At 44.2% G+C, this 16,223-nt stretch overlaps 2 protein-coding genes across 3 annotated transcripts; one reads left to right on the top strand and one right to left on the bottom strand.

Moving 5' to 3' along the window:
* Positions 1-2,282: 2,282 nt before the first annotated feature.
* LOC100844166 (helicase-like transcription factor CHR28) lies at positions 2,283-13,260 on the top strand. 2 transcript variants are annotated; one of them, XM_024458458.1, is made up of 13 exons: positions 2,283-2,610; positions 4,518-4,587; positions 4,683-4,820; positions 4,910-5,155; positions 5,238-6,232; positions 6,850-6,921; positions 7,008-7,085; positions 7,170-8,043; positions 9,123-9,325; positions 9,686-9,901; positions 10,665-11,216; positions 11,290-11,499; positions 12,690-13,260. In XM_024458458.1, exons 1-13 carry the CDS (start codon positions 2,470-2,472, stop codon positions 12,792-12,794), a joined length of 3,900 nt encoding a protein of 1,299 aa, XP_024314226.1. In that variant the 5' UTR covers positions 2,283-2,469; the 3' UTR covers positions 12,795-13,260. The 2 variants fall into 2 exon arrangements, with proteins under 2 accessions (XP_024314226.1, XP_014754585.1); XM_014899099.2 differs by having other exon boundaries at positions 2,284-2,610; positions 9,195-9,325.
* A 302-nt stretch (positions 13,261-13,562) lies between these two features.
* Positions 13,563-15,847, bottom strand: LOC100843866 (L-type lectin-domain containing receptor kinase IX.1). The gene has a single exon (XM_010234129.3). The coding sequence runs from the start codon at positions 15,740-15,742 to the stop codon at positions 13,724-13,726; it is 2,019 nt and encodes a 672-aa protein (XP_010232431.1). The 5' UTR covers positions 15,743-15,847; the 3' UTR covers positions 13,563-13,723.
* Positions 15,848-16,223: the final 376 nt, after the last annotated feature.

The raw sequence follows: 16,223 nt of genomic DNA, 5'->3' as shown, positions 1-16,223 counted from the left end.
TTTGTGTCTTTGTCAGCGTAGTCATGGGTCGTCCCTCTTCCAGAGGAAATGGACTAGAGGGGGAAAATGGTACAAACCGACGCATTATCTGTTGCTTTCTCAGGTTTCAGATAAACAAAAAAAGCACCATATACACACGCCAATGTCGCGTCCTGGTTGCGGGCTCTCCAAGAAAGAAAACCGGAAGTGAAATGTAAACACGCCAATGTGGCAGAGCTGCCGTGTTCTCTGCATTTCCATCTTGAATGAACATCAGACAGTACGATAGGACAATGCGGTAACGAGTTACCACAGAAGTACCGGCGTACGGCAATTTGGCAGTGTGAAGAGCAAAGTACCGTGAACATGGCATGCCTTGTCTTTGGACTTTGCTTGAGCGGGGACTTGGCTCCGATGATATCCCGTGGTACTCTACCAACCTGCAGCGACGTAGAATCGGAGAGCAATTAAACCCAACAACTTCCGCCGAATCCGCAACCCCTTCTAACTGCTCCCCTAGTTAGAATCGGTAGCGTCAGACCACAGCATTGCGCTCCCCGCCTGTGATGGAATAGGAAACCACTAGTTTCGCTTAATTGTTTCGACTTCATATGTGGTCCAACACTCCTAGTCTCCAACACAGATTAGCTTGACATCACAGGTCCCCAAGAATGCAATTCATTATAACAAAAAAAATAGGTCTTTATTCTGACACGAAGATAATCTCATGGGATAACAATTTGTCCTTTTATTTTCTAAACATATTGTAATTTGTATGAGCAATTTTCAGGGAGAATACTGTAATGGATAAGGATAACGGTTGTCGTTTCATTGATCGAGAACATAGAGTTCATTAGGAATAATGTCCCGCACAAGATACTAGGATCCATTACACTACATGACGCCAGACACATGCTCATTTGATCTACAGCCTATAGGCTGCCCTGTTACATTGTCTACTCACATGATAAACAAAATCAAACTTAAAATCTAGCTCCTTGGTAGAGTCATGTCGTTAGAAGAACAATTGAGTTTCGAATGGCCCACTACACTGCATGTCATGCAAACCATGTCCTCGTTAAATTATGCATGTTTTTTTTTCTCTCAAGAAATGCATGTATTCATTCGCATTTTCCTACTGCATATTTTCTCTTAACATGCAAGCATGCCACTCCAACGGGCCCGCCACATTGTCATGCAAACTTTGCCACCTCATCAAGTCATGCATGTATTTACCAACAAATTTGCATTAATCTATCAATTCAAAACATGCCGCCTCATGAATTCAATCATGTCTTTTTTTTGGGATTTTTTTCTCTTTTTATACATCCTTCTGTCACATTTTTGTAAAAATGTAAAACAAGAAGACCTTTTCTTTTTCCAATTAGTTTTAAATAATTTTAAATTTTTATCTATGCATTTGTATTAACACGATTCTGCGGCAACTTGGGGGCATCATCTGGTTTTACTAAAAATGCATCCCACCTGATGTGGTACAAGAGCATTCAAAAGGTTAGATGGAGTGGACGCTCAAAATTATTTTTTGCCGTGGGACGAAACTCATTGTGCAACACCAATTTGAACACACTGGTCAAACATATACTCCCTCCGTTGCATACTAAAAGTGATTCAAATTTTTCCAAATATGAATGTAGCCATACCTAAAAAACGTCTAAATTCATGTAATATTTCGACACTTAATTTGGGACGGAGGGAGTACTACATTGGCTATTGGCTATGCAACACATGATCCATCCAAAGAGAAAATCTTGTACAAATCACAACGGTACAAGGATAAAATCTTGTACAAGCTGTAAAAGAGGGATTTCAAAATTCATCCACAGAGAAAATAACTCCAAGATTGTAATCCTCTCGATCGTCGTTGCATAGAAAGAGTTTTCTGCAGGAGTACCGCTGTTTTCCATTTCCCAAGGAGGCAAGGAGGCAACAATCGCAGCGCAACCCCAATGCCATCGTTTCTTCGGAGGGAGAAAGAAATCCACGGGCTCCCGGGGCTCTTCTGCAAAAAGCCGTGCCATCTGCACGGGGTCCGCCGATCCACGGCTCTCGTGCTCTCCGCCCCCGGAATCCCAAACCCGAGCCGGTCACCACCTCCCCCGAGTCCAGGACTCCACGACTGGCCAACCAACCAACCGTCCCGCGACCCCGCCGCGTGGTGCACATGCCACGAAATTACTGACCCCGAGCCGGGCCCCACAAACCCGATTCCGGTTTCTATTCGGCATTCCCAAACCCCCTCTACGCCGACCCTTTCTTTCGCTTTTAAAATCCCCAACCCGGAACAAAAAATTTCCCCTTGCCTTCTTTCTCCTCCGCTCTTCGACGCGGATGGCATCTTCTTAGCCCGCCGCACCGCAGCCGCCCGACCCCCCAGCGATTAAAAACGAGAGGGCTTTCTTTTTTCCTGCCCGGCGGAGAAAAAGCAGAGGCTTCCGCGGCGAATTGCATGATCGAATCGCGCGTCGGCGGATGATGGCGGAGGAACCGGCGATGGATTTCGACGGCGGCTTCGGCCCCGAGGACAACCTGTCCATGCCCCTCGGCGACTTCATGGCCTTCCTCGAGAGCGACCCCGCGCCGGCCGAGGAAGGGGAGGACCAGGAGCCCGAGGTGCGTGACTTTTCCCGCTCGGTCTTGCCCTAATTTCAGCCCTCTGTCGGTATGCTTTGCGCAAGTAGGATCCAATTCGGTAGGCAGGGTTGCTCGGGGTGGGGGTTACGTGTGGGCTAGGGTTTTGGATTACATCGGGAGCGGACATGTTTGAGCTTTTGGCATATCCCCCCGTCGTATCTGCAATTCACGATGTTTTGGGGTCTCAGATGCTGTGCCTTTCTGAGTCAGATGTCTTCGAACCACGCGATCAAGCATAGACAAGCAGACTTTTCATTTTTGCCAGCAGTTTTGTTGTTTTTTTGGGTACAAAGTGGATGACACATGCTTGTTGATGCTAAAAGTTCAGTTCGAGTGTGAGATGCAATTAAGTTATAACATCACATATATGTGTTTGTTAAATATTGTTGCCAAATGATAGCCATTTTTGGAAATTTAACCCATACACTCAAAACAATCTCGTGTGCTATAATGATCCTATATGCTGCCACTGTCAGTGGAGATGGTTGGCTTGAGGAGGCTCCGGCAGCATTGGGTCCAATGATAGAGTGTAGAATCACTGGCCTGGCCTGTGTTGGTACTGTGTCCTCCACAGCTGACGGCAGTGGCTGGTGAGGGATCAGGTTCTAGGAAGCTAATGGTATTAGCGGCAGCTGAGTTGATGGGTTGTGGTGAGGCGAAAACTTGGATAGTAGCATAATGTTTATGATGAGAATTCTGATCTCTTTCTGAATTGGGTTCCAACTACTTAATCGTTCATGTACATTTAGACATGGTGCAAGTATTCTCACTCGACCACTAGTTGATAATGGTTCCTAGCAGGGTTTGCCAGCTCTCCAAAGTATATTCATAAAGGTCAAATGGGATGACCGATACAATGTTCAATCCTATGCATTTCCTTTTGCCTCATGATATTTGTCAAACCCAACATGAGTATGTGTCATCCTTGCTTGGATTGCTCCACCACACTTTCTTGATCACGTGACTCAGAATCCCCATTTGTTGTTAACTCTTTCACCAGAACTGGCACAACAATGCATTTTCGGGTCTGACCGCTTAACAGGCATAGAGACTTCCCTCCTGTTGCTCGAAGGGGCCAAGCTAATCTTGTTTGACTATGCCCCACAACATGCTCTGTACATGGTAGACTCAAGAGCCATGCCCACTTGCGGAACAATGAAGAAAACATCATTCTTGCAGTGTCAACTTCTCTAACATGTCTTCGTATTATTGGTTTGTACCTTTATCTATGACATGTGAAACATGGTAATCAGCCAATACATATGTTAGTCTGCACATATCTGTTCTCACATGTTCTATCGATCAAGGACCAGTTTAGAATTATCACGACAAGACAAACAAAGAGTTCTACAAACAAGTAATGTGCCACCTAAGACAAACAAAGAGTTCTACAAACAAGTAAGGGGCCACCTAAGGAAAAATAATCATATCCATGATTGCCTTTAGGGTATATTTCTGACATGCAAGTGCATGATGTTTGGTTCAAAATTGGACACTAAGCTGTTGCATCCTAGGGTTTCTGATTCATCCACAGTATTGCAATATCTTTTTTGCTTGATAATTGGATCATGTGGCCGAGACCAGAACAGAAAGATCAAGTACTTACGGATCCGTGTCTCCCTTTGATCGGAACATGTTCATTGTATACATGGTTTATGGTTGGCAAAATTGTGCATCTATATTCAGGGCAAGCTATCTCAGGCCTTCTTTCTGGGAATGTGTTCATAGCTGCCCAAGTTTTGTTCAGTTCAGTAACTGGTTTTTGTGCATAGGATGTTACTGTTACTCATGGGATAATCTTATGGAGGTTGATATTATTTTGCTTTTCCTTTGTCTTTTGTCTCATATTCCCTGATTAAAATGTGCATCGTTGTTATTCAATACAGGCCAATGAAGGTTGCTTTGAGGTGCAAGGGGATGCTACAGGTTCAGAAATTGGATTTGAAGGCCATGGTGGTATGCTGAGCTGCTCATTTATAGTATGTTATTACAAGACTCTTAGCTTTTCTTGTCATAATCTTTTATCAAGCTATCTCTTTATGAATGAGTAGATATTTTCAACGATGAGGGGCTATGGTCAAACTACTCGCAAGTAATCCCTCCGCAGTGCCAAATGGAAGCAATGATGGAACAAGGAGAAGGAACTTCTGATAATTCCGAGGCTATGCCTTATGGTTTGCTTTGCAATGGTGAGAAACATAAAAATGACTTCAAAGTGGACTCAATCTTTTCTCCATCTCTATGATGTACTATTTATTTGACCGTTTTCTTTTTGCAGATTTATCTGCAAACTGCAGGAACAACAATCATGACAGTCAACATGTACCAAGAGGTGCATTAGACCATATAGATGCTGTTGAAGAAGCAAACATGATTCCACACGAAGTTCTTTCGAAAGGCTTATATCTTGGAGAGCAAATGCACTTTGACCAAACACAGGTCAAATTAGAGGATCAGTACTTTGACCAAGCACAGGTCAAAGTAGAGAACCATCTAGAGGGCATGGGGCCACAAATGAGTACATGTATGTCAATTTCTCTTTGGCAATATATAGATTGCATCATCTGAGCATAAAGAAACCATTATTCATTTGATATCTACTGCAGATTCATCATGTAATCAGTTCCAAGAACAATCTGGTTTGAGTGAAGTTAAAAGCGAGGGTACTGGTCCAATATTTGACAATACTGGTCTGGAGGGGAATCATTTCACACCAACGACCATGTTCTCTCTTGGCCATAATGCAGGTATACCTGAGATTTCTTACACTGAGAACATTGGTGATGCGACTGGAAGCATGAAAAATGGCAACAGCAGTTGTCTAACTGTACAGGGGGAACAATCACTGCATGATTTCCCACAAAACAATCAGTCCTACGAGATGGAACAATCTGCTGTCTATCTGCAGGGTGGGTATATGGAATGTCCTAAACCAGAGTATGGTTCTCTTGATATGGCTGCTGAAATATCACTGCATGATTTCCCACAAAACAATCAGACCTATGAGATGGAACAATTCCCGCAGAACATATGTGAAAGCAGTTCGATGCAGACGAGCTCTCCGGATCCATGTTGTGATGATACATCTTTATCAGATAATCTCTACATGGATGTGTCTGATGTGTCTTCACCAGAGTCGTTATCCTGCGAAAAGAACCAATCTGAGTATATTGGTTTGAAGAGTGAGTCTAGCACCGACTCTTCTCCAGTACCCTCAAGCAGAAATTCTACCACAGAGGATGCTGATAAATACTTAGGACGCACACCAAAACAGTTTCTGAACTTGCCTATCAGCCACCAGCACCCATATAAGAACATGACAGGTCAAATGCCTCCATCTTTTCATGAACACTATGATATTCATGGAATCGGCAACTCGTTTATTCAGGGGAATTCGTCAAGAAATTGCTTGGGTATAAATGGCAATCGTGATTTGGATTTATGTAATCGTGGCAGCAATCCTGCTACTGGTCATCAATTGCCACTCCAGGGAAAACTGAATCATAACTTTCAACAAACATTTTCTGCAAATCCTATCCTTCCTCGGTTTGGGGGGTACAAGCCACATGATGAAAGAGTGACTCTACGACTGGCATTACAGGTCATATATCCCTCTCTTCTGTTGCATCCTTTTCAAAATTACTAACTTTGTCTTACGTGCTTCCACAAATCATTAAATCATTCTCTGAATCGTGATTGATGTAAATGGCTACTCAAAATCCCCAACACAGTTTTCCGTATGCAACACTTGGCACAATGAAATGCAAGATTTAATTGTGCTGAGTATCAACATTTAGATATTAGCAGATAATGTGTTGTCACAGCTACTTGCCTGTTCAAGTTGGGTAGTTACTTATTTTCATGGAGTTCTATATGCTGATTAGGTGGTTCTTGAGCTGCCTACGCCATCTTTGTACTGGTCATTGCTGGTGATTATGTATCCAAATTTCTAAAAGCATACTCTAGAGAGCATTTGCTTAGACTTCATTGACATAAAAACTACTCCCTCCGTTCCTAAAGTCTTGTTGTGGTTTAGTTCACTTTATATTTATGTGACGACAAGAATTTAGGAACGGAGGTAGCAAGTAATGGAGCATTGGATTTATGTGATGGCTGGGAGAAAGTAGCATCACTTTAAATTTCTTTTTCTTCTTCTTCTGGTATCTAGTTATCTCTGTTTGCCTCTTCAGCATGCATAACATACTTGATGTTTGCCAGGATATTTCTCAGCCGAAGTCTGAGGCTAATCCACCTGATGGGGTTTTAGCAGTTCCTTTATTGAGGCATCAGGTACACCTCGCAGTTAATGTTCCACAATTCCCTGAAAATAGTGTTATCTGCTTGTAAGTAATTGGTGCTATTATTATTTTGGGCAGAAAATTGCTTTGTCGTGGATGGTGCAAAAGGAGAAAAGTGGGTCACACTGCTCCGGTGGAATTCTTGCAGATGATCAGGTATACTAGACTTACTAGTTAATTTCTCCTCTTTTGTTCACAAAGTGGGCAATTGTCTCATAGAGGTCATTCAATGTTTTTCAGGGCCTGGGTAAGACTGTATCAACTATATCTCTGATATTGGCAGAAAGACCACCAGTACGGGGATCATCTGGCATTAAGCAAGAGCCATGCGAAGCTGTTACTCTTGACGATGATGATGACGACCCTGATGAACTTTGTTTAAAAAAGAGGACACATGCATGTAGCTCTGAAGTAACGAGCACTACAGTTAAGACAGAAAATCATATTGTAGGCATTAAGACAAGGCCAAATGCTGGGACTCTGGTCGTTTGCCCAACAAGTGTTCTACGGCAGTGGGCGGAAGAACTGAGGAGCAAAGTTACCAGTAAAGCTAATCTGTCCTTCCTAATATACCATGGTAGCAACCGTACGAAGGATCCTAATGAGCTTACTAAATATGATGTTGTGCTAACTACATATTCAATAGTAAGCATGGAGGTACCAAAACAGTCGAGTCCTGATAGTGATGATGAAGATAAGCCAGACAGGTATGGTGCCCCTGTTTCAGGCAGCAAAAAGAGGAAGGCTTCCTCTTCTAAGAAAAACAAAAAGGCTAGCACAAAAGAGAAGATCAGCTTGCCGGAGAGACCTCTTGCAAAAGTTGCATGGTTCAGGGTTATTCTTGATGAAGCACAAAGTATTAAAAATTACCGAACTCAGGTTGCTAGGGCATGCTGGGGTTTGCGAGCCAAAAGAAGGTGGTGTTTATCAGGGACACCAATACAGAATGCTGTTGATGATCTCTATAGCTATTTCAGATTTCTCAGATATGAACCATATTGTCAATACAAGCAATTTTGTACCATGATAAAAATGCCAATCAGCAGAAATCCAATTAATGGTTACAAGAAGCTGCAAGTTGTTTTAAAGACAGTAATGCTACGTCGGACTAAAGGTCAGTGAACATTTGAGGTTTCCATCTGTCAGCCTGTACATATTTCATATATAAGAAAAGTCATATATCGTTGTCTCCCAGCAAATAAGATGTCATATTGATTGTACTTCAATCGCATTTGACATCTTAGTTGCAGACAACTATTGCTTAGAATTTGTGGAAATAATTGTTGTACTCCCTCCGACCGGTATTACTTGTCTCAAATTTGCTCAAATACGGATGTATCTATGTGTAAAAAGCGTCTAGATACATGTAATATTCCGACAAGTAATTCCGGCTGGAGGGAGTATCAAATATAGTTCAAAATCAATGATAGGTTAAGCTAAAGATAACATGTTGAAGAGTTTGAATGCCCAGTCTCTTCAGAGCAGTGATGTAAATATTTTGGTGGATCCTATAAAAGGGAATGCCATCAAATTGTCATTTAGCATAATAAGCATAACTAGTACTCCCTCCGTTCCTAAATAATTGTCGCTATTTTAGTACAAACTTGCACTAAAACAGTGACAAGTATTTAGAAACGGAGGGAGTATGATCCAAATCTTCTTTTGGCTATTGCATAACTACCTGATTTGGTGGGACTGCCATCAAATCCTGATCCCAATTGATCAATCTAGATCTCGGTTTGAGATTGCTGCAGCTTGGAGCTCAAGTCGCCAATCTCCTAACAACCAGAAAAGAAAAAGAAATAGCTGATATCAAATAGGTTATTTTGTGGCCACAAACTGGTACAGCAGCTCAAGCTGCGAACTATGCTAGGTAGGGGGGCTGTGAGGGAGAAGAGAATTGGGCCACTGCTACTTCTGGTGTTCTGAAATGGGTCTTCTAGGCCTTACACAAGGAATGGGCGACTAGTTCGCTAAAAGAAAAATGGTGACTAGTCAAATACCCAACCACTTCTGAAATATTCGTCACTGTGTGATGTTATTGGTACCTCCGGGCTTTTAATTTGATCGGTGTTGTTATGATCTGGCACCCTGGAATTCATTGGCAATTTTCTCTGCAGCAACGTAGTTTATTTGTGGTTATCTTTTCTCCACCCTGTTGCACTTCACTTCCCCTGTCGTTACACTTTGTAGCTGGTGTTGGAAGCTGGAATGTTCTTTATGTTATGCTATTGCATCTCATAGTTATGACCTACTGTATTGTAGCGACAATGCTGGATGGAAAACCAATCATTTCGCTACCTCCGAAGACAATTTCTCTCAAGACTGTGAACTTCACTGGTGAGGAGCGTGCATTTTATAACGCTCTAGAAGCTGAATCACGAGAACAGTTCAAGGTACTGTGTTGAATAATCATCTTCTTCCTGATACACTACTATTAATACTTTGATCGTTGGATTTTTGCTATTTATTCACAAGATATAGGCATATTGTACTTCATGGATAGAACATCTCATTCAGGAGTATCTATTTGACTAGAGGTTGGGCTTATACTGGCCAGCCACCCTGGTTATAACTTAATATTAGTGAGATAAACAATATTAGTGAGATAACATTTATGATATGCAAACATGTTAGACCAATCATTTCTTTCACAAGTTCATATTGGTGCTTGTTTGTAATTTCATTCATAAGCTTCAAGGAGGCTATATATATTTTCCGATGCTCACTGGCCTCAGCAAACAATCTATCTGCAGGTCTATGCAGCTGCTGGTACTGTTAAGCAAAACTACGTGAACATCCTGCTGATGCTTTTACGGCTCAGGCAGGCATGCGACCACCCTTACCTAGTTAAAGGCCATGAGTCTAGCTGGGCGTCTTCATTGGAGATAGCGAAGAAACTTCCGATGGAAAGGCAACAAGAATTGCTGGTTTGTTTGCAAACTTGTTCTGCAATTTGCGCTCTCTGCAATGTAAGTGATTTTTCCTCTTTTCTACTTGCATCTGGATTTGTAACTTTGCCAAACCTTAGGCAAACAAGTTAGCAAGGTTTTTGGTTGCAACCTCAATTGTGGCGTGCCACACTTCCTTAGCCCCTGACCCCACATGTCAGACTCACTTTCTAGCCAACTTTTGCAGCATTTCAATTTCCATTCAGTGATTAATGAGTCGCCCGAAATTGTGGCACGGTGTGGAGGGAAACCAAACATGCGCTTACTCTTCGTATCTGCATCATGTTTTTTGATTCTGATATTATGCTATCATGCTCCGGAGTGTGATCTGTCATGGTTTATTTGAATAATTTTGGCTAGTAATGCTACATACTTGATGGAGTTTTTGAGTTTCTTACGGGCAATTGAACAGACTGCTCTTTGGTATCATGAGCATATAGAATTACAGCAATCTAGCTATCACATACTCAAAACGCAGCAACAAGAATTGTTAGTGCGTTGATGGGGTATTACTCACGAGCTTTGCTTTCCCTGACATGTGGAAGGGGCATAACAAAAGTAGCGCAATTTCTGAAAATTGTGTCAGCGTAGACCTGAGCACTAAGGTTGCATACATACCTGTCACTACTTACATTTTTTGCTCGTTGGCTTGGACAAAGCTATGATTTTTCTTTTCTAGAAAGGAAACAAAACTTGGTTTCCCAGTTTTCTCGACCCCAGTTTGGTGCATGCCTGCTATTCTGCCTCAGTTCACTTCTAATTCTTGACAACTTAAATTGCACAGGATGCACCAGAAGATGCTGTCGTTACTATATGCGGTCATGTTTTTTGCAACCAATGCATATTGGAGCAACTTACTGGTGACGACAGCATGTGTCCAGTCTCTAATTGCAGAGTGCGACTAAATTCAACTTCATTATTCTCCCGAGGCACCCTTGAATCCTCCCTGTGCAGAATTCCCTGTGAATTCCAGTCTAATGATTCCAGTACAGACATGGTACATACTGAAAATCAACCTGGGACTGATTCATCTTATGCATCTTCAAAAGTGAGAGCTGCCCTGGATATTATTCTCTCGTTACCTAAAGTAGATTCCTCCCAAATTAAAGAAAGCAAAAAATCAATCGGGCTTACCTCTGGAAATATCAATGGAAGTTCAGAACATGCTGACACCAAGACCACAGAGAAGGCCATTGTTTTCTCTCAGTGGACCAGAATGCTGGATTTGCTAGAGGTTCATTTGAAAGCTTCTCATGTGACGTACCGGAGGCTTGATGGAACAATGTCTGTTGCTGCTCGGGAAAGAGCTGTCAATGACTTCAAGACAGTTCCAGAGGTTTGTATTCTATGATATTTTGTATGTGCAACTTTCTAGAGCCAATCTCTTTTCTGATTTTGGCTGTCAGCAGGTTTCTGTTATGATAATGTCCCTCAAAGCAGCGAGTCTTGGTCTGAATATGGTTGCTGCATGCCACGTGCTTATGCTTGATCTTTGGTGGAATCCTACCACAGAGGACCAAGCTGTTGATAGAGCACACCGTATTGGCCAAACACGACCTGTCACGGTATCGAGGCTAACTGTACAAGATACTGTTGAAGATCGTATTCTGGCGCTCCAGGTAAATTTTTTACTTCGTATATAAAGATCTGAGTTGGTGGTTGTCTGTTCACTCTACCAAGACTGCTCACTACTCTCTGTAGACTGCTAGCGAATCATAGTAATTGCCACCCATTCTATGTGGTATACATTTCATGATCTGTGTGTTATAGTTGGTTTGACGTGTAATATGAGATGGATGTTGTTTAGCACAAAATTAGGACACATTTAAACAGCCAATACAATCCATATTTCTAACTCCGTAGCAACACATGTGTTTAACTAGTTTAACTTGAATTTGTAGTCCTCATCAGAGTCAACACAGTTGCTATACTTCTGTCGTCTTTGCTAGGATATCATTACCAGATCGTGAATCGTCGACTTAGATGCGCCGGTTTCTCTCAAAGACTATCTTCTCAATCAGGCCAGAGTTAAAACCTGTATGAACCAGCTGTTTTTGTAAGAAACTGGCAACAATGATTGGTCAATTGATGAATGATTGTCGCTTTGAACAGTTGAATTGGTGGCTTCACTGGTTTGATTGCTGGCCAGGTTTTTACAAGTACGTGGAGGATGCTGGTCTGGTCCAGCCACTCTTTGAGCAGTTAAAGAACCACCAAAAGAGTTGTTGAAAAGTACCGCTCATAACAGTGATGAAATCCTTTTTGTAGCTTGAACGCTCAGTTTGCACTCGCTGAACTGTTCTGTGCTGGACTTATTTTATAATCTGTGGCAGCCAATTAGTCATGAAAGCAGGAAAAAGTTATTAGCCAGACAATAAAGTAGGCAAAAGCTGGTTGGAAAAGCTGGATGATCATAGTTCACCATAATACCTAACAAAACCTTAAGGCAATGCTTTGACTGTTGCATTTTTAGTTGGAGGGCTGGTATTTAGTTCAACTTTGGGAAAGTTCAAAAATACTAGCCCTTCCACAAAAAATACGACATTCCAAGCAGGGCCTTAGTATTATCATTTTACTAGTGTACCAACTATATTACAGCTAGGCTACCCCTGCAAAACGGTGCTAATCTAACCATAATTTCAGTTCCTTCCCTTAGATGTTATAGTTATATCAAATATCATTCCAACCCTTCTTGGAGATGTTGTAGTTATCCTCAATATAGAGTAGCATATGCTTTTGTCTTTTGTTATAATAAATTTTTAAATGTACTGTCTCATGATGCGCCTACTAAGCTGTAGATTTATCTCAGGAGAAAAAACGGGAGATGGTTGCTTCTGCATTTGGGGAAGATAAATCTGGTGGTGGTCAGACTAGGTTGACGGTGGATGACTTGAATTATTTATTCATGGTTTAACATCACCTCCTGAGATCGAACACAATTTTGCTCATGGAATGGTGTAACCAGTCAGTGATAGATAAATGTTTGTCAGGAGAGGTAACAAATAGAATTCCTCTAGAGGTTACTAGTGTCTTCCGTTTGTACAGCTGCTGGGATTTTGTAGTTGAAAGGTGGCATTGTGATTGTTAGATCCTCCAATTATTCTCGCACCGCAAGTAGGAATGGTAAATTTTCAACTGCATTAGTGTCTGTTTGACTGTCATTGAGATCAGCTATGATTGAGATAACAAAGGAAAGTGTTTTTAGCTAACTTGATATTTGTACATAGTTTTCATCAGCATTAACTTTTCTTTGGCTCGTAGAGCATCTGCGCTGTGTGGTTGTATATGGAAACCCATATTAAAGTTTGGTGCTAGTTCATGGAGATTGTGATGTTATTGAATGCTTGATTTGGAGTGGTATGAGATCTGCTGTTGTAGAAGTATCTGACCGGAGCTTGGCCGGTGTATGTGATCCTGTAATCTTTTATTTTTCATGTTCTGGCCCTTTGAGGTTACATTTCGGTTTGATAGCGTCTCATTGTGGATTGTGATATACAAATATGAAGTCTGTGACATTGAAATAGCTGGGGGATCATTGTCAACAATGCAAATATGCTGCAGTGTCTATACTGAGCAGAGGTTGCCCTTCCGATGGGAAGCTCATGTGGTCGCCGTGTTGTGAAACCTACTTCATGTGAACGGTATTTTGTGTTTACGATCGCGACCTGATATAGCACTTTGATTGTCGTCTAACCAAGCTACCCTGTCACAATATAATTACTCAAATCGCCACAAGAGTACAAAATTTCTTGTTATACTGTCATTTGAATCAGCAACGCAACAGATGTTGCTGCTATACGGATCAAACTCAACTCATATAATCAATCGCCCATATGTTCATGCTCATGGCTCCAGGAGTCCATATCTCACTGACGATCCTGTGCCAGCATTAGACCCTGCTGATACGCACTCACCAACGCCTGGATCATCTGTGCTCAACGAGCCTCCGAAAGATATCGGAACAGCCAAATCAGGCAAAGGGAAGAACGTCGGCACCGGCATCATTGGTGCCAGCACAGGCAATGGTGCCTCGAATTTCAGCACATTTAGGGCCTGCCTGATACTTGGTCTATGTGTGTAGTCAGGATGGGAACACCATAGTCCTACGACCATTAGATGTTCCATCTGCTTCTCATCGAACTCCCCCTTTAACCTCCAGTCTGCTGCTTCAAGAAGGGCTTTCTTCCCATACAGCTCCCACACCCACGGCACCAACCTTGCTTTGCTTGGTTCCTGGGCAAGCTCTGCTGGCCGTCGTCCGCAAGCAATTTCCAGTGCCACAACGCCGAAGCTGTACACATCTGACTCCTGGCTCGCCTTGCCTGTCATCACGCACTCTGGCGCCAAGTAGCCCAGTGTGCCTGCCAGGACGGTAGTGTAGGGCTGGCTGCCATGTTCGACGAGCTTGGCAAGGCCAAAGTCACCAAGCTTGGCACCGAAGGTGGCATCCAGCATCACATTGCTTGGCTTGATATCGCGGTGCACGATGCACTGCAAGCACTCCTCGTGGAGGTAGAGCATCGCCGAGGCAAGGCCTAGCGCAATTTCGTACCGCGTCGGCCAAGTGAGGAGCACGCCCTTGCCGTACAGGTGGTGGTCGACGCTGCCATTTGGCATGAGCTCATACACAAGCAAGAAGTCACCACGCTGCTCATGGCACCACCCGACGAGCCGGACTAAGTGGCGGTGGCGCAGCTGGCTGATGATGCGCACCTCAGCCGCATACTCTTTGCGCCCCTGCGTCGACCCCTTGGAAACCCTTTTGATGGCCACCTCCAAGCCAAGCTCCCTCAGGAACCCCCGGTAAACCGCACCAAAACCGCCCTGCCCGAGTTTCCTCTCCTCGGAGAAATTGTTGGTTGCTGCTGCCAATTCGGCGTACCGGAACCGTCTCGGTCCGCTGTCCATGACGAATTCATCAGGTAGCTCCTCGTACCCCATTGCATCGTCGATGTCGCCATAGAGGACGCATTCTCCGGCCTTCCTCCATTGCCTCACAAACCAAACAACCCCTGCAGCGACGAGCACGACAAGAAATCCGCACGATCCTAATATCGCCCACAGCATCACCGTCTCCTCCTTGGGGTCGACGCTGGATGTGAACTCCCAGTACAGCACCTGGTGCAGCTCGGCGGCCTCGCCCGTGGCCGCGGAGAATCCGACTGCCACGGCGTCCGGCAGGTGCTCCCTCAAATCGACGGCGTACCATAAAAGGACGTCCGTGGGGGACGCGTCGCCGTAGGAGAGCGCCACGGTGAGGTTCTTGGCGTCGCCGTCGTACGCGACGCGCGCGTGCGCCATGCGCCCGTCCTTCATGCTGGTGGGCCAGTTGGCGGTTGCGGCGGAGACGATCCCGCCGATGTCGATCCCGACGTGGTCGTCGCTGGGGTCCCACTCGTTCTTGTAGGTGTCGAACTCGACGGCGACGAGGTGGCGACCCCCACCGCCGGCGGAGGAGTTGAAGAGGCCGAGGAGGCCGCCAGCGGAGCTGCTGGGAAGGGCGGAGGGGAACGGGGAGAGGAAGAACGCGAGGCCGTCGCCGGATGCGGCGGAGGGTTCGGGGGCGGCGATGGAGAAGGAGAAGGCGGTGGCGAAGGACGCGGGGCGGCGGGAGACGGGGTCGGAGAGCGGGACGGGGCGGGAGAAGAAGGCCCGGCCGACACTGCTGGTGATGGGCCCGACGCGCTCGTCGCGGGTGAGGCGGATGAACTTGTTGAAGAAGGCGTCGCCCTGGAAGGAGATGCCCGACGGCGCCGAGTCCGCGGCGGCAGTGAAGTTATAGGTGAAGGAGAAGTGCGCGGCGGCGGGCGGAATCAGGAGGAGGAGGAGGAGAAGGAAGGGGACGGCGATGGAGATCCCCATGGAGGAATGGATTGAGTGTGCCTTGAGTTCGGCGAGACCTGGAAGAGGACATGGTAAAGTACATGGGCTGGATTTGACCCACCGATGACAAGGCTGAGCTGGACTTTATTCATTCATTTTAAAAGCGATGAGCTGGGATTGGTTGGTCACTTGGTTGTATCGTTCCCCTCAGAAAAAAAACTTGGTTTTATCGTTCTTCGCTACGTGCATACAGTAGTATTTGTCTCACTTGCGGTGTCATTACTCTTCCTATTATGTTTACTTGTCGCTGTTGATTTTAATTATTTATAATCTCGTAAACTCTGGGTTGCAATATTTTTATGTCCTCTTTGATTCGAAGGATTTTAACAGTGATCAAAATGTCATGCCAGCGAGTGTACGTGATTGTTTGCGAGCGTCTGCGTTTGTACCGTGTTCGTCAAAATTATGCCATGTTGAATATTATTCCCTCTGCTCCTGTGAATTAGACGTATAAATTTCT

Source organism: Brachypodium distachyon, chromosome 2 (assembly GCF_000005505.3).
Source record: "Brachypodium distachyon strain Bd21 chromosome 2, Brachypodium_distachyon_v3.0, whole genome shotgun sequence".
NCBI lineage: Eukaryota > Viridiplantae > Streptophyta > Magnoliopsida > Poales > Poaceae > Brachypodium > Brachypodium distachyon.
This window is presented reverse-complemented; position numbering and strand designations above follow the sequence as displayed.

What these genes read in the sequence shown, in the direction of transcription:
- LOC100844166 (XM_024458458.1), top strand. Translation starts at nt 2,470, where the DNA reads ATGATGGCGGAGGAACCGGCGATGGATTTCGACGGCGGCTTCGGCCCC. An exon ending in CAATTTGCGCTCTCTGCAAT is followed by an intron (nt 9,902 to 10,664) that starts GTAAGTGATTTT and finishes TAAATTGCACAG; the next exon opens with GATGCACCAGAAGATGCTGT. An exon ending in ATCGTATTCTGGCGCTCCAG is followed by an intron (nt 11,500 to 12,689) that starts GTAAATTTTTTA and finishes GATTTATCTCAG; the next exon opens with GAGAAAAAACGGGAGATGGT.
- LOC100843866 (XM_010234129.3), bottom strand. Translation starts at nt 15,742, where the DNA reads ATGGGGATCTCCATCGCCGTCCCCTTCCTTCTCCTCCTCCTCCTCCTG.